The 26,091-nt window shown below is 39.5% G+C and overlaps 2 protein-coding genes across 2 annotated transcripts; both read right to left on the bottom strand.

Annotated features, from left to right (window-relative positions):
- Positions 1 to 1,727: 1,727 nt before the first annotated feature.
- LOC128399031 (vomeronasal type-2 receptor 26-like) lies at positions 1,728 to 10,968 on the bottom strand. Its single transcript, XM_053360288.1, has 6 exons — positions 10,793 to 10,968; positions 9,431 to 9,722; positions 6,184 to 7,062; positions 4,075 to 4,302; positions 3,278 to 3,374; positions 1,728 to 2,629 (listed from the first exon to the last, which is right to left on the bottom strand). The coding sequence occupies exons 1-6, from the start codon at positions 10,966 to 10,968 to the stop codon at positions 1,728 to 1,730; spliced, it is 2,574 nt and encodes an 857-aa protein (XP_053216263.1).
- A 3,817-nt stretch (positions 10,969 to 14,785) lies between these two features.
- Positions 14,786 to 22,482, bottom strand: LOC128399030 (vomeronasal type-2 receptor 26-like). The gene is made up of 4 exons (XM_053360287.1): positions 22,195 to 22,482; positions 18,642 to 19,520; positions 16,639 to 16,978; positions 14,786 to 15,687 (listed from the first exon to the last, which is right to left on the bottom strand). The coding sequence occupies exons 1-4, from the start codon at positions 22,480 to 22,482 to the stop codon at positions 14,786 to 14,788; spliced, it is 2,409 nt and encodes an 802-aa protein (XP_053216262.1).
- Between the last annotated feature and the right edge of the window lie 3,609 nt (positions 22,483 to 26,091).

Here is a 26,091-nt window from a genome sequence, read left to right as displayed (position 1 = left end):
ACAATGGAGCAGGAAAAGACAATGGAATAAGCCAGTTCTCTGCCTACCCATTTCCTTTCTTGGTTCCTGGATTGGTAGCCATGAATGCCAAAACCACCAATATGGTTTTGGCTAAGATGCTGGAGAGGGCCACAGAGAAGACAATACCAAAAGTAGTTTGTTGGAGAATGCAGGTCACCTTATTAGGTTGTCCAATGAACAACAAAGGACAGAGGAAACACAAAAGGATGGCTGTGAGGCGGCTATAGGTGAGGCTTCTGTTGTTGGTTTTGACTATGGCTGTAACACGATGCTTAATGAAGATGCAAAGCACCAGAATTGTGATTAGAGATAATAAAAGTGCAGAGGAAGCTGAAATGAGGGCCAAGGTTTCATCAAAGGCTAGGAATTTTGGAGTCTTGGGAATACATAGATCCTGGCCTTTGTTTGGGTACTGATATGCTGGGCAACTGACACGTTTCCATGTCTGAAAGCAAACAAACAATGCATGACAATTTGAAGCAAACAAAACTATTCTCATGAATTTCCTCATCAGGAGTGCACTTAGCATGGTGTTTTCTACCTTGAAACCTTTAAAACTTCCAGTCCTCTACAAAGCACTTGCACAGAAATTGGAATGCTAACTTGGGCAGTGATGGCAAACAGTGGCAGCCATCTAAGAAGCAAAAAAACAGCAGGCTCATTTTGTGGCAGCAGTGGTGAGAGAAGGAGAGTGTTCCACAGACCCAGATCCTGGATAGTGGTTCTTCCAGTCACCTGGTGGTTCTGCCTGCATTATTTGTGGATCAGTAGTCTAAGAAACAAACACATGTGGTTTTGGTTGTTGGGACCAGGCATGATGGGACTGGAGCTGGAAAAGTTTTTGTTCCCTGTTTAAACACTCGTTTCAATGACATTATTTGTGTCTATAAGCTAGAGAATAATCTAATGTCTATATCCTGTTTGGTAAGGAAGCTTACTGGTGATTTGTATGTACTACAAGATCAGGAAGGTTTTACCACGGAATCTGGTGAAGAAGCCCATGCTAAAATTTCCTTAAGAAAATCTGCAACAGTTTCTAGAGGAATGGAGTCACCCATAAAAATTTCTACAGCCTCTAGTGGGATTTTTTTTACCTTTCCTCAATATACTCCATCCATGCCAGCTTGGGTAATATGGATGTCTTGATTTATATTGGCGTGTAACCATTATTATTATTATTATTATTATTATTATTATTATTATTATTATTATTAATGTTTATTTCTGTTGAATATAGTATGATGCAAGGCTGCACTTTGGGGTTGTTTATTATGTCAATAGAGAAAAAAGATAATAATGTGGTTTCCTTGGGAAGCACTGGAAGAGCTATGTAGGTGGTTAGTAACAGAAGCAGAAACAGATCCCTAGGATGCCCCTCCAGCTGAGCAAATTCCCCAAGCCTGCCTATTGGAAGAGCCAGCCCTCAGAAGAAAAGAATCCCAAACAAAATGTTTCACAATGCCAAAACATAACAAAAAATAAAAACACACCCAACAACCCTGAAATAGTTTCATTCCTTCAAATACCTCATTGATACCTCTTTCAAAATCCCATATAGAATAGCAATAACATAAATGAAGCCACATATGTTGATTATATTAATTACATTTTGCTGTTCAGCTCTAGCTTTGCAGTAATCATGTTGGATCCAGGGGGGAAGAATATTTCCTTTTTTTCATAAAAGAAAAGAGAATCTCTTCTGCTGTTTATAATCTTCTTTTTATTAGCTGCTCTCTATTGTTCAATTCAGGTCTCACTAGAATTATATAGCATTTTGGGGGAAAGATGCAACCCAATAATCCAGCGCTGGACGCCAAGATGGAGAAAATCTCCACAGCCACCATGTACTTTCCTCGTGTACTCAGGTAAGTAGGAACAAAGGAGAGCCAAACACTGCAAAATACCAGCATGCTGAAGGTGATGAACTTGGCTTCATTAAAAGTGTCAGGTAATTTCCGGGCTAGGAAGGCCACAATGAAGCTGACAATGGCCAGGAAGCCCATGTAGCCCAAAACACAATAGAACATGGGCACTGACCCTTCGTTACATAACAATATGATTTCTTCAGCTGATGAGTGCATATCCAAATCTGGGAATGGGGGAGAGGTTGACAGCCACAGAGCACAGATTGCTACTTGAACAACAGAGCAAGAGAGGACAGTGGAATAAGCCAGTCTTTTACTGACCCAGTTCCTCATCCTGGATCCTGGTTTAGTAGCCATGAATGCCAAAACTACAGAGATGGTTTTGGCCAAGATGCTAGACAGGGACACAGAGAAGATGATACCAAAAGCAGTTTGTCGGAGAAGGCAGGTTGCCTCAGTAGGCTTTCCAAGGAACAGCAAGGAGCAGAGGAAACACAGGAGGAGGGAAGTGAGGAGAATATAGGTGAGGCTTCTGTTGTTGGCTTTGACTATGGCAGTATCCTGGTGCTTAATGAAGATAACCAACACCAGAACTGTGACCAGAGACAACAAAAGTGCAGAGATAGTTGAAATAATGGCTAAAGTTTCATCAAAAGCAAGGAAGTTTGGAATCTTAGGGATGCATTGATTCTGCCCTCTGTTTGGGTAACGATCCTCTTGGCAACTGACACAAGTTTCTTCACCTGATAATGTAAATTAATTATGATAAACTACGAACAATCAAGATTGTTTTCAGGGTTAGGAACAGTCTTATCACAAAATGAGCTAACCACCATTTTTAAAGAAAGGAAAGCTTTAAAATTTTATGGTGAAGAGCCTTAAAATCACTGCCAAGCATTGTATATCTATATTAATTTTCATTTGGTATGTTTTCTGAACCCCTTCCACCTCTATTGTAATTAATTAATTAATTTTATACCAACCTTCAGCCAAAGATCATAAGACGGGAAAAACACTCGTTAATTTGTTGACATTCTTCTCTATCTCCCCAATCAACATCCTTCTTAAGGACGATGCCTCTACTTCTATTCCCTCCCAGTCTAGAACTTCTCTTGTGTTCCATATCCTTTCACTTTTCCTTGTGGTATCTAATGGTTTGTGGACATCCTGCTCAACATTTATACCACCATTCTGATGTATGAAAAGTTCTTTGCTTTAAACATATTTGAAAGCTCTTCAAAGGAAAACTCTGTATGTGATCTAAAGCCTATTTTACTTTAAACATCTTTGAAAGCTATAATTTCTCCATTTTTTTTAAAAAAAGAAAACTATGTATGTGACCAAAATACATGCTTTATAAAAAATACAAGTAATGCTGTACCCTAACATACCTACAGGTGTATGTGTTTTGTGCTGGTTTTGTTGTTGTTGTTGTTTTGGAGGGACGGAGAGCAATGGCCAGCCAAGAGAAACACGAGCAATATTACTCTGTATCAGAAAAAGTGAGAGTGGTTAAGTAAATCTTTTAAATAACTGGTGTATGTACTATACACATATCCTACCCGCCTCAGTTGAGATCATTCCTTCTGGACATCGAACACAATCATAGCAGCAAAATTTCTTTCCCTCCTTCTTTTTCTTCCCAGAACCAGGGTGGCAGATGTCATTACATAAGGAAAGCGGTGGCACCTATCCAAAGAAGAAGGAATAGTTTACTATTTCAAAGATTCCTGCAAAATCTATCTACTGTTACATGATACCAGGAGGCCAGTGAAATGGAATGTAAGATCTATGCATTCACAGGTGGCACACACAGTGGAAGAAAGAGCTTGGTTTGGTAGCCATGAATGCCAAAACCACGGCTATAGTTTTGTCCAAGATGCTAGACAATATATTGAGGTGAGATGAGGTTTCTGTTGTTGGCTTTGACGATGGCAGTGTCCTGGTGCTTAATGAAGATGCTCAGCACCCGAGCTGTGGTCAGAAAAAATAAAAGTGCAGAGAAATGTACCTGCTCTCCTGAACCAGCAGATGGCCATTTCTTTTCCTTGGAGCGACAGTGTAGTTATTTCTAACCCCCCACCTGAGTCCACCCTCTGTACCACTTGATTCTTTCTTCATAAATTGTCATCCTTGTGTTAGGTTCCAGCTTTCCCTCGTTGATTTTGACATATTTGCCGGAACCTACCTGAGTCAATCCTCTGTGCCATTTGATTCTCTCTTCATTAAAGGTGAACTTTTTATTAGGAGAATCCTGAGGTTCCAGTCTTCCCACATTGATTCTGACATAGGAGTTATTTGGGAAAGTGACCAGGTTTGTAATATCAAATCCACCTACTAATTCTCCATGTTCATTAAATGTAATTTCATCTCCTGCACTGTTGTTGAAGGAGATCCTCTGAAGAACTGAGTGCAGCTAGGTGGAGAGGTAGACATAACCAAAGTGTTCAGGTGATGATATATAATCACTATTAGTTTTCTTTCACAAATTTAGATTATTTTTGTTTAGGAAACAAAGTATTTATGAATTCAAGACTTTTACCATTACTAATAAAAAACATGCCACTTTGGAAGAAGATTGGAAGAAATTTAAAGATTATTTACAAAAACATAGCAAAATTGAGGAAATTTAGAAGGAGTCTGGAAAGAAACTATGTGACTTTTGTATAAATATCATAAAGGACTTAAGTCAAATAGATTGTTGAAGGAAATGAGGGAAAGTAAAAGTATACTATGTTAAGATAAATTAATGGTTAAAAATTGGGGAAAGATGGAAAGGATTTGCTGAAATAATTAATTGAAGCAGAATACAAAAAAGGGAGGCGGGAGGAGGTCAAAAGAAACAAGCAAATGAAGTTAAGTTAATAAGGTTTATTGCATTTTTGTGTACTTTTTTGTTGTTTGATTCTTTTTGGGTTTTTTGATATTTTTGTTGTTGTTTTTTCTTTTTCGTCTTTGTTGTATTTTTAAAAAACTTTTTAAAACTTTAATAAATATTATTATAAAAAAAGAAAACATGCCATTTTAGTTACTAGTTATGTAGCAAATCATTAAAAAAAGCGTACCATGCATGCAGACATTATTGTTTTGTTTTCTATGGAAAGCTTGAACAAATATTAGCCAGACTTAACACAGCAACATTGATGTTTGGTGTCAATGCATCATCATCAAACCTTTATTGCATTAGCATACAGCCATAGCAAGATAAGACAAAAATGCTAAAGAGAAGCAACCTGATAAAACAGAATTCAAACGATATTACTGGCATTGTGACATTTAAATTACCCTAAAACAATAATATAAAAATTTAGTTGCCAGCGCCAGGAATCTAAAATGCAGACGTATATAAAACATATAATGGCCCCAAAATAGGCTCGGCACATTAGGTTAAAAAGGTAATACAATGCAATGTCAATGCAATAAAGAACATTAAATGAGAATTCATGGATGAGAAATAGGTCCTTGGCATTTGGCTACTGCATGGCACACCACTCTCTTATAGTCACATATTGACAAGGCCACTCCTCTTCTGCGAGGGGAGAGGTTGCGAGTGGGACTCGCTTGCCGCGCTTCACAGGGGGGCATTGTTGGGTCCCCTACATCTCAGGGAGTCCCAGGCCTACATCATGCCCTCAGCCAGCCAATCTGGCTAGCTGGGAGCCCTGGGCTCAGCCTGTTTGGTTCCTGCAAGCACAGATCTCCAGCCTTCCCTCCTTCTATTGTCAGGGATTCAACACCTGACCTTGCTATGGACCTCTGTTGGTTGCCTGTTGAAGGTGCCTGGTAGGAATTTTTTCTCTCGGCAAATTGGCACTAGTCACTTGGTTTTTCACCTGCCTCGTAGCAAATCGTCACAACTTTATAAGGTTTGGTGGTTAGGCATTGGAAAATACATTGTGTGTTGGAGGGGAGGTTGTGGCCTACCCCTCCCCTTGAAGGGTATTTCTTTAAAGGAATCTGGTGTTCTTGGTTCCTGTCCGATGCCCAGGTGGTGGCTAGGGCCATGGCAGTACCCTCTGGTAACTCTAGGGGAGAGCTTCCAGTTGATTTGCATCAACAAGCTCCCCCTACAGGTTGTTAAGCCTCATGTGACTTCCTGCAGGGCAGGCAGGAGTCAAGTGTATTTGGTTTGAATCCAATGCCTAAGCCAATACCACTCACATTCTGTAACCAATAAAGTTGTGGCCTTTTTTAGCCCATTAACCTAAAATACTTGTGTCCATGTGTCTTATTTCATCATAAAGCAGGGGATGGGGCCTTGACACACAATTGGGTTTGGCCAGTGTGGAAACATTACCTGCCAGGGTTCTACATTCAAAGGAGACCATGTTCCCATTCCCTCCACTGTTCTGTTTTTGGATCTAACTGACATCAAGATATGGAAGGCATGTGCCACAGCATACACAGCATTATGGACATTGTAGCTGTGGCCGGTCATGCTCATTTCAAACAGAGGTGTAGGGAGGCTCTCCAGCTTCTCATCTCCACTACATGTATTAGAGATGGATGCAGAGTTTGAAAGTGAACAACCAAATGCTTGTGTCCAAAAATTGTTCATAAAACCATCATCCTCTGACCAAGAAGGGTAAATATTCCTTACAAATTCTTGGAACGCTTGTAATTCCCTGGAATGAATTGAGAAGGAGATAGAACCTTCAAAAATTTGAATATCTATTTCAATTAACTTTTGAAAGTTATGTAATGTGAAGTCAATCTGTGCTGTGGTAATCCATACTTTTGTTGCAGAGAACACCTTTTTATTTTGAAGAAATAGTCCTTTCATTACTTTGGTTATTCCTATAATGTTAGCCAACGTTATAATCGATGAGGTTTCTCCATAGATAACAACAGCGTTGATATTGCCTGCACTGATAATTGGCAAAACTTCCTTTGTGATCTTGATAATTTCATCTGCATTCCAGATATGCATATGTTCCGGAAGTATTTTTGTGAATGCTGAACAGATTCCATTCCTGGAGAGTATGGGATCCATCATATGCAAAAATTGTTCTCCACCTTCATCATTTTTTGCAATGAGCCCAACCCATTTCCAGTTGAAATGGAGAAGTAACTGCACAATTCCCTGGTACTGAAGGCCTTCGTTGGGAACCATGTGATAAAAGGAGGGACCATTGATTGGATCATTCATTGGTGGTGGAAATGAGCCGTATGAAAACTGCAAGAAGAGGGGAATGTCCAGACAATTGAAACTGGAAACAGGGGAAACATATTGCCTCTTCACTCATTCTAGTCTCATTTATTTAATTATTTTGATTTCTTGCTTTAAACCTTGTTTTTTCGTTTACTCTCTAAGCAATTTGTGATTAAAGACCACAATGTATGGTATAGTATGTGAAAACATTTAAAAAATAAACAAAGCACAAGTTATTGCCAAGCAGATAGATGTAAGCAAAATCAGAAATATAGCCTAAAACTGTAAACAGGTATAAAAATATGAAAGTATATCTATTCAGGTGATTCATACACATAAAAGATTTTCCAATCCTATGTGCTTCTTGTTTTTCTCACTTTAACTGCAGTGGGGGAAACCAAAACACTTTGTACCTTTTCAGTAACAGTAATATACTGTTTCCCCTACTTGGAAAGCCAGAAAGAAGAAAATGAATTCATGTTTCTTGGTTTGTCTTTTTTTAAAAAGCCAGAATAAAATAAAGCAATGTATCCAAACTGGATAGTTAATTGCATCTCCCCTTTAATATGGCAGCTGAATGGACATTTTTATGAGCCAGCATGAAGGAAATATAGAACTTCTGGGCATCTAGGACTCTCTGGCTCTGAGTAGAGAGCAATATATTGGCAATAATGGCATTACACATTGACAATCTATGGCAGGGCTTGCTATGGTCAGTAAACAGGACTGGAAACAGTAAACAACATACTGATAACCAGCACTCAGGTGTTTAAAAATAGTTTGCTGGCCCAGATCCAGCAGATTCACCACCCTTCATTTTTGTCATATATTCTTTGAAATCTTGTCACCTAAACATAGCAAGTACAGCGAAGAAATGCTCAAGTGCTTCATTTTATACTGAACAGCCTTAAGCCTTGTATTTCTGCATGAATCTTCACATTTCCTAATGTGGGAACTATAGTCCTGAGGTCACTGGAGAATATTTCATACCTAGCTAATATTATATCTATTTAGCCAAGCTAAAATTTTATGCTTCAGTCCAGTTACTGAACATAATAACCCCTTAGCCACATACCTAGGGTTAACTAGCATTGCTCTAGAGAGACGGAATTGTTTTAATGTCTATCTTAATATTCTATATGTGTATGGCTACCCCATAGAAAGGCTGAGTTATTCTTTGCTTAGGAAATAGGCACTGAATGAGCACTTTTTGTGCAACTGAAACTTCAGAGAGCTGCGAAACTATTACTCACTAAGCATATACTAGGTATACAATGATATATGGCATTTGCACAAAAGCAAGTCTGGGGCCTGGGAGTGAACCAATTCCACTGAATAGAGAATGCATTTCCTCCCCACACATTATAAATCTTTGTGGTTAAGTTAAACTGTTTATCATCTTCTCTACATATAGTAGTCTGGGAAAAGAACTTATGTTGTTAGTTTGTATGTATTGTATTTCTGGATTACAGTGGAATATTTTAGGATGCATCTGTATAATGGCATGTTGAAATGATTAATTCCCCCCCCCCCCCCGAAAAGAACTTGAATAATTCACAAATAGATTGAATAGAGTCAGAAGCAACTCAAGCAAGACTACACTGGTGAGTGCAACAGTTGAATCAAATCTAACACTCAAAGATGCAATCGAAAAGCATCTTATTTATTGTGATTTAAACAAACAAACCCTTCTCCCACAGCAATTTTCGGGGAATGTGGGGTTGAAAGCATCTTTCAGATAAATAAATCCTGCAGCTAATTGCAGACTGTGTACCTGTGAATCTTTTTCAGCTTGGTGTGTTGAAACTATGTTGTACTGAGAAGAGGCCAGCAAGATCTAAATCTCTCCAGTTAATTTTGTAGCATATTAAATTGTGTTATTCCACGCTCAAACTACATACATTTTCCTGTCAACTGATCATAAGATAATAAATTTATAATTAATTGGGATGGACCTTGCCTGCTTTTAAAATATAGAAATCGTTAATGCTCTGTTGCATAAGTCTGTGACAATCTCTGAATGATTTGTAAATATAAAAAGCAAATTGCCAGTACATTAGATATAATCAACTTTTTGGGAGAGGGGTGTAGTCTAGAACTAAATAAAGTACATATACTAACATCAAACCACTGTCAACCTCAACCAACTGTAGCCAGTAATCAATATCAAACTGTAAATTAGTAGCCAGCAAAGACCTCAGGAAACTTTTAGTTCTTATGCAGGCTGCTCATACATTTTGCATACCCATATTATAACACAATGCAGTTCCACATATTTCTGACCCTTCTATATTTCTCCATCAACTAATACTCAAATCGCTACTGGAAAGAAAGGGGAGAATTATGCGGCAGATTAAGGGAAGTCCCCATTGCCCTCACATTCAGATCCTACCTGTGGAATCTTGAAAAGACCTAAGATGTCTGCCATGTGTGAGGAGGTAACAGAGGCAAGCCCCCCAACAATTCCTATTATATTTTGATTTATGCCACATTTGTAATTGGGGAGAAACTGATGTGATTTGAAAAGCAGGTCCAGGGTGGTTCGGTAGGTCATTCTTGAGTTAGTGTAGCTGTCATAGATATGGAACCCCAGGGTAACATTGGGCAAGATCTTGGGATTGTCGTTGATCTTGTCAACAGCAAAGACCAAGGCCAGGATGTGTTGGTAGAACTTGGTAATAACACTGCAAAGAAAGTCACTTGCTATTTCATGTGAGTATTAAACAGTGCACAAAGTCATTTTAACACATTATTTATCCACTTTACATCTTGAAGATTCAGCTTCCTGACATGAAGGGAAAACACAGCCTGCATAACTAAGTTATAGTGGTAAGAATGTAAAATGTATTGTGGCTACCTTTTCCTGTATTCCTTTAGATTTGCACATCATAACTAAAGGAATATTTGTATTTGTCTTGAAATCAAATTATAATATTCATTTCTCCAAACACATAGATTTTGAAGACATCTCCATAGATTGGCAAAGGTATTAAAATTCAAATGCCTATTAGGATGTTTTAATGAGTCTCTTTCTGTTATATAATATATCCCTTTGTCAGTTACCGCATGCTGTTGGAGGTATCAGAAAAATACAGAATGCAATTCAGACGATGTGTTCATTTTTTCACAGTATTGTGCTTTTTATTGTTGGAAATACATTTAAAACTGAAGTCATGTAAAAGAAGAACAGTTTCTTTTTGATGACTTGTTGCTGTGGTTTCCTTTTCAAATTTGATATCACCCGTTGATTATAAATAACTCAAGGTACATAAGTCACCATCATTCCACTAAGAGGGATAAGCAGACTAATGAAAATTGAGCAAATGCACAATAGCGAAGTGAGGCAAGGATATCCATTCCCACAGCAATTCAAAACAAATCCTACAGAAAATCAGCAACAAAGAATTAGGCAGTCCGAAACCCATTTCTAAAGAGGCGGTTTTGAAAGCTAACTTCTCTGGTGTTAGGAGCTGGCAGGTCTTAACACAGCAGGCCGAGTCAGTGTCACTATTCCAAAGTTTCATCTACACTGAAAATATATGTGGAGCACAAAACACTAAGCCACTCTGGAAGAGTCTGGGCAGTCAGCGGAAATAGAAAAGGGGGAAAAAAATAAGATTGATGGAAGGATGTCTAAACAACAAGAAGATAGTGAAACAATGAATATAGTTATCATCATATGAAAAACACATGGAATTGATGCAGTCAAATACATATATATACAACTACATTAAATTAAAGGCAATTTCCTTACAATGGGATTTCAGTCAAGAACTGAGAAGGGTGTTGTTTGAAGAGGACTGGGTGGGAAATATAATGGATAAGAGACACCATCCCACCAATCAGGAGATCACCTGGCTCATACCACTCGTGTGGAATATTCACAGGATCTTTTCTGGTGCATTTCAGCTCATGCACTTTGCAAACCATGTTTGAAAGGAGCAGGAGATGCAGAAAAAACATCCCGGCGACAAATTTCCCTCTGCAAATAAACTCTCCTACCTCCTTTCTACAGCATCATTGCTAACATCAGCCACATTTGAATAAGATGACTTGAGGTGGCAGCTGGTTTTAACAAATCACCTCTTTAAAGAGACAGCTGTCCACTTCATTCCTAATCTCAACCGTGTTATATAGGAATGCTTTGAATGTTAGAGAAGAAACACCAGCTTGGAGCTTACTCTATATGAATAAAGAAGAGAAGCTGACAGCACCCTGCCTCTCTTTTAGCCCTAATATTAGATGTCTATGGAATACTGCATAACTTCCCCCACCACTACCAACTTCAGGTCAATCACTGGAGTTTGAACAGGTGAATTGATTATAGTCATTTTGATAATTACAGGGAGATAATACTACTTCTGCAATGTTTTTGAAATCTGTGCCACATTCTGAGTTGCAGAAGGAAACATATTTATCAGATCAAAAAGTCATGAATTTCTCTTGATTCCATCCGTTGCTCCTTAATGTCCAAGAAAGACTACTATTGAAATTCAAACTGACTCATAGGGATGAACTGAATGTGAAGGAAGAGTGTGTTTAGAATATTGCCAAGTCACCCCGATCTCCATGAGTTGTGCAAGATTCCAGGGCTGCATGCACACTTTACCCAGGGCCTATGCTTCTTTTTAGACAATGAAGCACAGTGGAGACTGTGTTGTTTTTATTATACATGGTCTATTTGCACACATATGTAACTTGAGCCTAGGGTGGGGGGAATCCCAGCATTAAATGCCACAAAGGTCGCTTGCTTTCTCCCACAGGCACAGCAGGCTTGAGTCTAGAAACAGGAAAATCAGCCATGCTCTCTATCTCTTGGTTATGTTCTGTCATGGTCAGTCCACATGGTACTACTGGTCCCACTTCTCCTCCTTTGCCCCACTATCCAAACTGAAGTCCTACATCCTTTTTGACTCTGCTCACTAAGACGCACTGAATGAGAAAGTGATTCACTTCCTAAATACCTCCAGTGGTTCCAGGAAAGCACAACCAGAGAGTTTGTCAGCATTTATTTGAATAGTCCTATGTTATCCTATCCCACAGGGGCATGGGTGGTGCTGTGATCTAAACCACTGAGCCTCTTGGGCTTGCTGATCGATCATAAGGCCAGCAGTTCAAATCTGCATATTGGGGTGAGCTCCTGCAAAACTAGCAGTTGAAAAGCATACCAGATTGAGTAAATAAATAGGTACCACTGCAGTAGGAAAGTAAATGGCATTTCCATGCACTCTGGCCCCCTTCACGGTGTCCTGTGCACTAGAAGCAGTTTAGTCATGCTGGCCACATGACCTGGATAGCTGTTTGCGGAAAGAAGCCAGCACCATCAACCTGAAAGACGTTTCCAATATTCCTGTGATTCTCTTCCTCTCCTCTCTCTGCAACTTCCTATGCTCTCCCCAAATTTGCTCAGGAAAGGCGCTTAGAGCCTCTTGAGCAGAAATGTGGGGCACTCATGGGGATGCAGGAGAAGATAGGAAGGGGAAGTAATTTTTCTGGTAAGTTCTTGGTGAGTACACTACAGGGAAAGTGATACCTGACGTCAAGTCCACATAGCCTAAGAACCAACAGGACTAAAAAATCTTCTGTGATTTATATCTTTCTTTGTGCCAACTGCTCTCTATTGTTAAGGTCAGGCCTCAACATGATAGTGTAGGAATTACGGGGGAAATGCATCCTAGTAACCCAGCACCAGAAGCAAAGATAGAGAAGAGCTCCACAGCAACCATGTATTTTCCTCTGGTGCTCAGGTAAGTTGGAATAAAGGAGAGCCAAACACTGCAGAAGACCAGCATGCTGAAGGTGATCAACTTGGCTTCATTGAAGCTGTCAGGCAACCACCTGGCTAAGAAGGCCACAGTGAAGCTGACAGTGACCTGGAAGCCCATGTAACCAAAAACACAGTAGAACTTCGGAACTGACCTTTCATTACAAAGAATTATGATTTCTTTTCAGTCATTGAGTGCATGTCCACATCTGGGAATGAGGGAGAGATTGCCAGCCAGAGGACACAGAGCCCTACTTGAACAATGGAGCAGGAAAAGACAATGGAATAAGCCAGTTCTTTGCCTACCCATTTCCTTTCTTGGTTCCTGGATTGGTAGCCATGAATGCCAAAACCACCAGTATGGTTTTGGCTAAGATGCAGGAGAGGGCCACAGAGAAGACAATACCAAAAGCAGTTTGTTGGAGAATGCAGGTCACCTTATTAGGTTGTCCAATGAACAACAAAGGACAGAGGAAACACAAAAGGATGGCTGTGAGGCGGCTATAGGTGAGGCTTCTGTTGTTGGTTTTGACTATGGCTGTAACACGATGCTTAATGAAGATGCAAAGCACCAGAATTGTGATTAGAGATAATAAAAGTGCAGAGGAAGCTGAAATGAGGGCCAAGGTTTCATCAAAGGCTAGGAATTTTGGAGTCTTGGGAATACATAGATCCTGGCCTTTGTTTGGGTACTGATATGCTGGGCAACTGACACGTTTCCATGTCTGAAAGCAAACAAACAATGCATGACAATTTGAAGCAAACAAAACTATTCTCATGAATTTCCTCATCAGGAGTGCACTTAGCATGGTGTTTTCTACCTTGAAACCTTTAAAACTTCCAGTCCTCTACAAAGCACTTGCACAGAAATTGGAATGCTAACTTGGGCAGTGATGGCAAACAGTGGCAGCCATCTAAGAAGCAAAAAAACAGCAGGCTCATTTTGTGGCAGCAGTGGTGAGAGAAGGAGCGTGTTCCACAGACCCAGATCCTGGATAGTGGTTCTTCCAGTCACCTGGTGGTTCTGCCTGCATTATTTGTGGATCAGTAGTCTAAGAAACAAACACATGTGGTTTTGGTTGTTGGGACCAGGCATGATGGGACTGGAGCTGGAAAAGTTTTTGTTCCCTGTTTAAACACTCCTTTCAATGGCATTATTTGTGTCTATAAGCTAGAGAATAATCTAATGTCTATATCCTGTTTGGTAAGGAAGCTTACTGGTGATTTGTATGTACTACAAGATCAGGAAGGTTTTACCATGGAATCTGGTGAAGAAGCCCATGCTAAAATTTCCTTAAGAAAATCTGCAACAGTTTCTAGAGGAATGGAGTCACCCATAAAAATTTCTACAGCATCTAGTGGGATTTTTTTTACCTTTCCTCAATATACTCCATCCATGCCAGCTTGGGTAATATGGATGTCTTGATTTATATTGGCGTGTAACCACTATTATTATTATTATTATTATTATTATTATTATTATTATTATTAATGTTTATTTCTGTTGAATATAGTATGATGCAAGGCTGCACTTTGGGGTTGTTTATTATGTCAATAGAGAAAAAAGATAATAATGTGGTTTCCTTGGGAAGCACTGGAAGAGCTATGTAGGTGGTTAGTAACAGAAGCAGAAACAGATCCCTAGGATGCCCCTCCAGCTGAGCAAATTCCCCAAGCCTGCCTATTGGAAGAGCCAGCCCTCAGAAGAAAAGAATCCCAAACAAAATGTTTCACAATGCCAAAACATAACAAAAAATAAAAACACACCCAACAACCCTGAAATAGTTTCATTCCTTCAAATACCTCATTGATACCTCTTTCAAAATCCCATATAGAATAGCAATAACATAAATGAAGCCACATATGTTGATTATATTAATTACATTTTGCTGTTCAGCTCTAGCTTTGCAGCAATCATGTTGGATCCAGGGGGGAAGAATATTTCCTTTTTTTCATAAAAGAAAAGAGAATCTCTTCTGCTGTTTATAATCTTCTTTTTATTAGCTGCTCTCTATTGTTCAATTCAGGTCTTACTAGAATTATATAGCATTTTGGGGGAAAGATGCAACCCAATAATCCAGCGCTGGACGCCAAGATGGAGAAAATCTCCACAGCCACCATGTACTTTCCTCGTGTACTCAGGTAAGTAGGAACAAAGGAGAGCCAAACACTGCAAAACACCAGCATGCTGAAGCTGATGAACTTGGCTTCATTAAAAGTGTCAGGTAATTTCCGGGCTAGGAAGGCCACAATGAAGCTGACAATGGCCAGGAAGCCCATGTAGCCCAAAACACAATAGAACAGGAGGACGGACCCTTCATTACATAACAATATGATTTCTTCAGCTGATGAGTGCATATCCAAATCTGGAAATGGGGGAGAGGTTGACAGCCACAGAGCACAGATCACTACTTGAACAACAGAGCAAGAGAGGACAGTGGAATAAGCCAGTCTTTTACCGACCCAGTTCCTCATCCTGGATCCTGGTTTAGTAGCCATGAATGCCAAAACTACAGAGATGGTTTTGGCCAAGATGCTAGACAGGGCCACAGAGAAGATGATACCAAAAGCAGTTTGTCGGAGAAGGCAGGTTGCCTCAATAGGCTTTCCAAGGAACATCAAGGAGCAGAGGAAACACAGGAGGAGGGAAGTGAGGAGAATATAGGTGAGGCTTCTGTTGTTGGCTTTGACTATGGCAGTATCCCGGTGCTTAATGAAGATAACCAGCACCAGAACTGTGACCAGAGACAACAAAAGTGCAGAGATAGTTGAAATAATGGCTAAAGTTTCATCAAAAGCAAGGAAGTTTGGAATCTTAGGGATGCATTGATTCTGCCCTCTGTTTGGGTAATGATCCTCTTGGCAACTGACACAAGTTTCTTCACCTGATAATGTAAATTAATTATGATAAACTACGAACAATCAAGATTGTTTTCAGGGTTAGGAACAGTCTTATCACAAAATGAGCTAACCACCATTTTTAAAGAAAGGAAAGCTTTAAAATTTTATGGTGAAGAGCCTTAAAATCACTGCCAAGCAATGTATATCTATATTAATTTTCATTTGGTATGTTTTCTGAACCCCTTCCACCTCTATTGTAATTAATTAATTAATTTTATACCAACCTTCAGCCAAAGATCACAAGACGGGAAAAACACTCGTTAATTTGTTGACATTCTTCTCTATCTCCCCAATCAACATCCTTCTTAAGGACGATGCCTCTACTTCTATTCCCTCCCAGTCTAGAACTTCTCTTGTAAAAGCAAGGGTGGTTAAGTAAATCTTTTAAATAACTGGTATATGTACTATACACATATCCTACCCGCCTCAGTTGAGATCATTCCTTCTGGACATCGAACACAATCATAGCAGCAAAATTTCTTCCCCTCCTTCTTTTTCTTCCCAGAACCAGGGTGGCAGATGTCATTACATAAGGAAAGCGGTGGCACCTATCGAAAGAAGAAGGAATAGTTTACTATTTCAAAGATTACTGCAAAATCTACCTACTGTTACATGATACCAGGAGGCCAGTGAAATGGAATGTAAGATCTATGCATTCACAGGTGGCACACACAGTGGAAGAAAGAGCTTGGTTTGGTAGCCATGAATGCCAAAACCACGGCTATAGTTTTGTCCAAGATGCTAGACAATATATTGAGGTGAGATGAGGTTTCTGTTGTTGGCTTTGACTATGGCAGTGTCCTGGTGCTTAATGAAGATGCTCAGCACCCGAGCTGTGGTCAGAAAAAATAAAAGTGCAGAGAAATGTACCTGCTCTCCTGAACCAGCAGATGGCCATTTCTTTTCCTTGGAGCGACAGTGTAGTGATTTCTAACCCCCGCCCTGAGTCAACCCTCTGTACCACTTGATTCTTTCTTCATAAATTGTCATCCTTGTGCTAGGTTCCAGCTTTCCCTCGTTGATTTTGACATATTTGCCGGAACCTACCTGAGTCAATCCTCTGTGCCATTTGATTCTCTCTTCATTAAAGGTGAACTTTTTGTTAGGAGAAAACTGAGGTTCCACTCTTCCCACATTGATTCTGACATAGGAGTTATTTGGGAAAGTGACCAGGTTTGTAATATCAAATCCACCTACTAATTCTCCATGTTCATTAAATGTAATTTCATCTCCTGCACTGTTGTTGAAGGAGATCCTCTGAAGAACTGAGTGCAGCTAGGTGGAGAGGTAGACATAACCAAAGTGTTCAGGTGATGATATATAATCACTATTAGTTTTCTTTCACAAATTTAGATTATTTTTGTTTAGGAAACAAAGTATTTATGAATTCAAGACTTTTACCATTACTAATAAAAAACATGCCACTTTGGAAGAAGATTGGAAGAAATTTAAAGATTATTTACAAAAACATAGCAAAATTGAGGAAATTTAGAAGGAGTCTGGAAAGAAACTATGTGACTTTTGTATAAATATCATAAAGGACTTAAGTCAAATAGATTGTTGAAGGAAATGAGGGAAAGTAAAAGTATACTATGTTAAGATAAATTAATGGTTAAAAATTGGGGAAAGATGGAAAGGATTTGCTGAAATAATTAATTGAAGCAGAATACAAAAAAGGGAGGCGGGAGGAGGTCAAAAGAAACAAGCAAATGAAGTTAGGTTAATAAGGTTTATTGCATTTTTGTGTACCTTTTTGTTGTTTGATTCTTTTGGGTTTTTTTGATATTTTTGCTGTTGTTTTTTCTTTTTCATCTTTGTTGTATTTTTAAAAAACTTTTTAAAACTTTAATAAATATTATTATATATAAAAAAAGAAAACATGCCATTTTAGTTACTAGTTATGTAGCAAATCATTAAAAAAAGCGTACCATGCATGCAGACATTATTGTTTTGTTTTCTATGGAAAGCTTGAACAAATATTAGCCAGACTTAACACAACAACATTGATGCTTGGTGTCAATGCAAAGAGCACGTTAAATGAGAATTCATGGATGAGAAATAGGTCCTTGGCATTTGGCTACTGCATGGCACACCACTCTCTTATAGTCAGATATTGACAAGGCCACTCCTCTTCTGCGAGGGGAGAGGTTGCGAGTGGGACTCGCTTGCCGCGCTTCACAGGGGGGCACGGTTGGGCCCCCTACATCACTCGAAGTCCCGGGCCCAGATCATGCCCTCAGCCAGCCAATCCGACTAGCTGGGAGTCATGGTTTTGCCTCATTTAAGCAGCCCTGGGCCCTGGGCTCAGCCTGTTTGGTTCCTGCAAGCACAGATCTCCTGCCCTCCCTCCTTCTAATGTCAGGCATTCAACACCTGACCTTGCTATAGACCTCTGTTGGTTGCCTGTTGAAGGCACCTGGTAGAAATTTTTTCTCTCGGCAGATTGGCACCAGTCACTTGGTTTTTCACCTGCCTCATAGCAAATCATCACAACTTTATAAGGTTTGGTGGTTAGGCATTGGAAAATGCATTGTGTGTTGGAGGGGAGGTTGTGGCCATCATCTACCCCACCCCTTGAAGGGTATTTCTTTAAAGGAATCTGGTGTTCTTGGTTCCTGTCCGATGCCCAGGTGGTGGCTAGGGCCATGGCAGTACCCTCTGGTAACTCTAGGGGAGAGCTTCCAGTTGATTTGCATCAACAAGCTCCCCCTACAGGTTGTTAACCCTCATGTGACTTCCTGCAGGGCAGGCAGGAGTCAAGTGTATTTGGTTCGAATCCAATGCCTAAGCCAATACCACTCACATTCTGTAACTAATAAAGTTGTGTCTTTTTTAGCCCATTAACCTAAAATACTTGTGTCCATGTGTCTCATTTCATCATAAAGCAGGGGATGGGGCCTTGACTCGCAATTGGGTTTGGCCAGTGAGGAAACATTACCTGCCAGGGTTCGATATTCAAAGGAGACCATGTTTGCATGCCCTCCATTGCTCTGTATTTGGATCTAACTGACATCAAGCTATGGAAGGCATGTGCCACAACATACACAGCGTTATGGACATTGTAGCTGTGGCCGGTCATGCTCATTTCAAACAGAGGCGCAGGGAGGCTGTCCAGCCTCTCCTCTCCAGTACATGGGTTAGAGATGAATGTGGAGTTTGAAAATGAACAACCAAATGCTTGTGTCCAAAAATTGTTCATAAAACCATCTTCCTCTGACCAAGAAGGGTAAATATTCCTTACAAATTCTTGGAACTCTTGTAATTCCCTGTAATGAATTGAGAAGGAGATAGAACCTTCAAAAATTTGAATATCAATTTCAATTAACTTTTGAAAGTTATGTAATGTGAAGTCAATCTGTGCTGTGGTAATCCACACTTTTGTTGCAGAGAACACCTTTTTATTTTGAAGAAATAGTCCTTTCATTACTTTGGTTATTCCTATAATGTTAGCCAACGTTATAATTAATGAGGTTTCTCCATAGATAACAACAGCGTTGATATTGCCTGCACTGATAATTGGCAAAACCTCCTTTGTGACCTTGATAATTTCATCTGCATTCCAGAAATGCATATGTTCTGGAAGTATTTTTGTGAATGCTGAACAGATTCCATTCCTGGAGAGTATTGGATCCATCATTTGCAAAAATTGTTCTCCACCTTCACCATTTTCGGTAATGAGCCCAACCCATTTCCAGTTGAAATGGAGAAGTAACTGCACAATTCCCTGGTACTGAAGGCCTTCGTTGGGAACCATGTGATAAAAGGAGGGACCATTGATTGGATCATTCATTGGTGGTGGAAATGAGCCGTATGAAAACTGCAAGAAGAGGGGAATGTCCAGACAACTGAAACTGGAAACAGGGGAAACATATTGCCTCTTCACTCATTCTAGTCTCCTTTATTTAATTATTTTCATTTCTTGCTTTAAACCTTGTTTTTTCATTTAATCTCTAAGCAATTTGTGATCAAAGACCACAATATATAGTATGCAAAAACATTTAAAAAATAAATAAAGCACAAGTTATTGCCAAGCAGATAGGTGTAAGCAAAATCAGAAATATAGCCTAAAACTGTAACCAGGTATAAAAATATGAAAGTATATCTATTCAGGTGATTCATACACATAAAAGATTTTCCAATCCTATGTGCTTCTTGTTTTTCTCACTTTAACTGCAGTGGGGGAAACCAAAACACTTTGTACCTTTTCAGTAACAGTAATATACTGTTTCCCCTACTTGGAAAGCCAGAAAGAAGAAAATGAATTCATGTTTCTTGGTTTGTCTTTTTTTAAAAAGCCAGAATAAAATAAAGCAATGTATCCAAACTGGATAGTTAATTGCATCTCCCCTTTAATATGGCAGCTGAATGGACATTTTTATGAGCCAGCATGAAGAAAATATAGAACTTCTGGGCATCTAGGATTCTCTGGCTCTGAGTAGAGAGCAATATATTGGCAATAATGGCATTACACATTGACAATCTATGGCAGGGCTTGCTATGGTCAGTAAACAGGACTGGAAACAGTAAACAACATACTGATAACCAGCACTCAGGTGTTTAAAAATAGTTTGCTGGCTCAGATCCAGCAGATTCACCACCCTTCATGTTTGTCATATATTCTTTGAAATCTTGTCACCTAAACATAGCAAGTACAGCGAAGAAATGCTGAAGTGCTTCATTTTATATTGTACAGCCTTCAGCCTTGTATTTCTGCATGAATCCTCACATTTCCTAATGCAGTAACTATAGTCCTGTGGTCGCTGGAGAATATTTTATACCTAGCTAATATTGTATCTGTTTAGCTTCAGTCCATTTATTGGGCATAATAACCCCATAGCCACATACCTAGGGTTAACTGGCATTGCTCTAGAGAGACTGAATTGTTTTAATGTCTTTCTTAATATTCTATATGTGTATGGCTACCCCATAGAAAGGCCGAGATTCTTCTTTGCTTAGGAAATAGGCACTGAATGAGCACTTTTTGTGCAACTGAAACTTCAGAGAGCTGCGAAACTATTACTCACTAAGCATATACTAGGTATACAATGATAAATGGCATTTGCACAAAAGCTAGTTTGGGGCCTGGGAGTGAACCAATTCCACTGAATAGAGAAAGCAATTCCTCACCACCCATTATAAATCTTTATGGTTAACTTAAACTGTTTATCATCTTCTCTACATATAGTAGTCTGGGAAAAGAACTTATGTTGTTAGTTTGTATGTATTGTATTTCTGGATTACGGTAGAATATTTTAGGATGTATCTGTATAATGGCATGTTGAAATGATTAATTTCCCCCCAGAAAAGAACTTGAATAATTTACAGATAGATTGAATAGAGTCAGAAGCAACACAAGCAAGACTACACTGGTGAGTGCACCAGTTGGATCAAATTTACCACTCAAAGATGCAATCGAAAAGCATCTTATTTATTGTGATTTAAACAAACAAACCCTTCTCCCACAGCAATTTTCGGGGAATGTGGGGTTGAAAGCATCTTTCAGATAAATAAATCCTGCAGCTAATTGCAGACTGTGTCCCTGTGAATCTTTTTCAGCTTGGTGTGTTGAAACTATGCTGTATTGAGAAGATGCCAGCAAGATCTAAAACTCTCCTGTTAATTTTGTAGCATATTAAATTGTGCAATTCTGGGCTCAAACTGCATACATTTTCCTGTCAATTGATCATAAGATATTATTATTATTATTATTATTATTATTATTATTATTATTATATTTATTTATTTATTTATTTATTTATTTATTTATACCCCGCCCATCTGGCTGGGCTTCCCCAGCCACTCTGGGCGGCTTCCAAAAGAATATTAAAATACATCAAACATTAAAAGCTTCCCTAAACAGGGCTGCCTTCAGATGTCTTCTAAAAGCCTGGTAGTTTTTGTTCTCTTTGACATCTGGTGGGGGGGTGTTCCACAGGGAAGGCGCCACTACCGAGAAGGCCCTCTGCCTGGTTCTCTGTAACTTAGCTTCTCGCAGTGAGGGAACCGCCAGAAGGCCCTTGGTGCTGGACCTCAGTGTCCGGGTAGAATGATAATAAGATAATAAATTTATAATTAACTGGGATGGACCTTGCATCCTTTAAAATATGGAAATAATTACTGCCCTGTTGCATATTCTGTGATAATCTCTGAATGATTTGTAAATATAAAAAGCAAATTGCCAGTACATTAGATATAATCAACTTTTTGGGGGAGGGGTGTAATCTAGAACTAAATAAAGTACATATACTAACATCAAACCACTGTCAACTTCAACCTACTGTAGCCAGTAATCTATATCAAACTGTAAATCAGAAAACATAGTTCTGATTCAGGTTGCTCATACTTTTTGGATACCCATATTATAACACAATGCAGTTCCACATATTTCAGACGCTTCTATATTTCTCCATCAACTAGTACTCAAATTGCTACTGGAACGAACGGGGAAAATTATGCAGCAGATTAAGGGAAGTCTCCCTTTCAGATCTTACCTGTGGAATCTTGAAAAGACCTAAGATATCTGCCATGTGTGAGGAGGTAACAGAGGCAAGCCCCCCAATGACTCCTATTACATTTTGATGGATGCCACATTTGTAATTGGGGACAAACTGATGTGATTTAAAAAGCAGGCCCAGGGTGGTTCGGTAGGTCATTCTTGAGTTAGAGCAGCTGTCATAGATGTGGAACCCAAGAGTAACATTGGGCAAGATCTTGGGATTGTCGTTGATCTTGTCAACAGCAAAGACCAAGGCCAGGATGTGCTGGTAGAACTTGGTCATAACACTGCAAAGAAAGTCACTTGCTATTTCATATGAGTATTAAACAGTGCACAAAGTCATTTTAACACATTATTTGTCCACTCTACACCTTGAAGATTCAGCTTCCTGACATGAAGGGAAAACACAGCCTGCATAACTAAGTTATAGTGGTAAGAAAGTAAAATGTATTGTGGCTACCTTTTCCTGTATTCCTTTAGATTTGCACATCATAACTAAAGGAGTATTTGTATTTGTCTTGAAATTGAATTATAATCTTCATTTCTCCAAACACATAGATTCTGTAGACATCTCCATAGATTGGCAAAGGCATTTCCCTAAATTTCACTTTCTTAGTCTTCAGAATTTCTATTTATTGTGTTGTTTATTACTATAAAGTTCCAATTGCAAACATCCACTGAAGTCTGTAAAACCACTGCAACAAATTAGAAAGATAACAATTGTTTGTCTAATGGTTTGGTGCCCTAGTCCCTTAGCAGACTATTTCATAACAGAAATTGTCTAAAAGTCAAATGCCTATTAGGATGCATTAACGAGTCTCTTTCTGTTATATAAATATATCCCTTTACCAGTTACCACATGCTGTTGGAGGTATCAGAAAAATATAGAATGCAATTCAGACAATGTGTTCATTTCTTCACAGTGTTGTGCTTTTTATTGTTGGAAATACATTTAAAACTGAAGTCATGTAAAAGAAGAACAGTTTCTATTTAATGTCTTGCTGCTGTGGTTTCCTTTTCAAATTTGATATCACCCGTTGATTATAAATAACTCAAGGTACATAAGTCACCATCATTCCACTAAGAGGGATAAGCAGACTAATGAAAATTGAGCAAATGCACAATAGCTAAGTGAGGCAAGGATATTCATTCCCACAGCAATTCAAAACAAATCCTACAGAAAATCAGCAACAAAGAATTAGGCAGTCCGAAGCCCATTTCTAAAGAGGTAGTTTTGCCTGAAAGCTAAGCTCTCTGGTGTTAGGAGCTGGCAGGTCTCAACACAGCAGGCCAAGTTGGTGTCACTGTTGCAAAGTTTCATCTAGAAGGATTACACTGAAAATCTATATGCAGCACAAAACATTAAGCCACTCTGGAAGAGTCTGGGCAGTCAGGGGAAATAGAAAAGGGGGAAAAATAAGAGGGATGGAAGGATGTCTAAACAACAAGAAGGTAATGAAACAAAGAATATAGTTATCATCATATCTAAAACACATGGAATTGATGCAGTCAAATATATATATAAACAACTACATTAAATTAAAGGCCATTTCCTTACAATGGGATTTCAATCAAGCCCTGAGAAGGGTGTTGTTTGAAGAGGACTGGGCGGGAAATATAATGGATAAGAGACACCATCCCACCAATGATGAGATCACCTGGCTCATACCACTCGTGTGGAATATTTACAGGATCATTTTTGGTGCATTTCTGCGCATGCACTTTGCAAACCACGGTTGAAAGCAGTAGGAGATGCAGAGAAAACATCCTGATGACAAATCTTCCTCCACAGAAAAATTCTCCTACTTCCTTTCTACAGCATCAATTCTAACATTAGCCACACTTGAATAAGATGACATAAGGTGCTAGCTGATTTTAACAAATCAGCTCTTTAAAGAATGCTTTGAATGCTAGGGAAGAAACACCAACTTGGTGCTTACTCCATACAAACAGAGAAGAGAAGCTGATCAAAGGGACAGCACCCTTTTAATCATAATCTTGGAGGTTTGTGGAATACTGCAGAACTTTCCCCATCAGCTACTACCTTCAGGACAGCCACTGGTGCTTTGACCAGGTTAATGGATTATAGTGATTTTGATAATTACAAGGAGATAATCACACTCCTGCAATGTTTTTGAAATCTATGATGCATCCTGAGTTGCAAAAGCAAACATATTTTTCAGATCCAAAGGTCATGCATTTCCCTTGATTCAAACTGCTGCTCCATAATATCAGAAAAAGGAATACTACTGAAATTCAAACAGACTCACAGGGATGACATGAATGTGAAGGAAGAGTGTCATTAGAATATTGCTATGTTACCCCAATCTCCATGAGTGGTGCAAGATTCCAGAGGCTGCAGTTACACTTTATCCAGGGCCTGTGTTTCTTTTTAGACAATGATGCACAGCGCAGAGTGTGGTGTTTTTATTATACATGGTTTATTTGCATATATAAGCAACTTGGGTCTAGGTGGAGGGGAATCCCAGCATTAAATGCCCAAACATAGGAACCAACTCTTAGGGACCATTGGGGCTTTGCCCCCCTCTAAAATATTTGAGGGGGCTGGGCCTCACCAAAATTGATGGACATTGCCATTCAAATGTTGTGCATGCACCACATTATGTGATAAATTATGTGGGGTGGGGCTTACCTGCCCACCCGCCAATATTTTATTCAAGTTGGCAAACCTAGCCACAAAGTTCCCTCGCTTTTCCCACAGGCACATCAGGCTTGAATCTAAAAACAGGAACATCCGCCGTGCTTTCTGTTTCTTTGTTATAGCCTGCCACAGTCACCCCAGATGCTCCTGGCCCCACTTCTCCTTTATTGCCCCACTAACCGATTGAAAACTATACCACCCCAGCCTAAATCATCCATGGTCCTTTGTTGTCCTGTCCCTCTCCTGCACTGTGGCAGGAGGGTGCTCAGACCCCCTCAGAGCATTGCACCTCCCTCCCTAAACTGGGCACAAGCTTACCAGGCTTTGGAAAGGAGGTTCTAAGGCTCTGACACAATCCAGAAGCCCTCCTGCCTCCTTCTCAAAACTGGGTGGGGGGGGAGCAGAGGTGTTGTGGGGTAGGGCATCAGGCAGGAAGGAGAATCAGTCAGTCTCCTACATTCCCCTGGAAAGACACATTCAGAGCTCAGTTTGCTCTAGATCATTTCACAGGTTTTCCAGCCTGATGCCTGTGCTTCCTTCTTGACAGACCCAGACATCTAACTTGACCTGGAGAGATTCATAGCTGTTCCAACTCAACTTGACAGATAGGGGTAAATTTCTTTCTCTGTCCCTCTCATAATACTAGAACTCAGGACTATCCAATGCAGGTGAATATTAGATTTAGAAAGACAAAGGATAGTACTTAGCCTCAAAAAAACAAAAAAACAAAAAAACCCTACCAAACCAAGGAATTGGCTCCCAGAAGATGTAGTAATGGCCACCAACTTGGCTTTAAAAGAGAATTGGACAAATGCATGGCATATAAAGCTATCAATGGCTACTACCTTTGAAGGTAACGTGCTTTTAATACCAGTTGCTGGGATTCAGAAGTGGGGAGAGTGCTGTGTATTCTTGGGCTTCCCTTGAGCATTTAGTTGGCCATTGTGAGAGCAGAAAACTGAACTATACAGACATTCTTGGTCTGATCCAGCAGTGCTCTTCTTGTAGATTCATGTGCTAAACCGGGGTCAGCAAACTTTTTCAGCAGAGGGCCAATCCACTGTCCCACAGACCTTGTGTGGGGCGGACTATTATTATTTTTTTTTGGGGGGGGGAGGAATTAATGAATTCCTATGCCCCACAGATAACCCAGAGATGCATTTTAAATAAAAGCACATTCTACTCATGTAAAAACACCATGCAGCCCCCACAAATGTAAAAACACACTAA

The sequence above is a fragment of the Podarcis raffonei genome, chromosome 13 (genome assembly GCF_027172205.1).
Source record: "Podarcis raffonei isolate rPodRaf1 chromosome 13, rPodRaf1.pri, whole genome shotgun sequence".
Taxonomy (NCBI): domain Eukaryota; kingdom Metazoa; phylum Chordata; class Lepidosauria; order Squamata; family Lacertidae; genus Podarcis; species Podarcis raffonei.
Note: the sequence above shows the minus strand (reverse complement) of the source record. Positions and strands in the feature narration are given on the sequence as shown.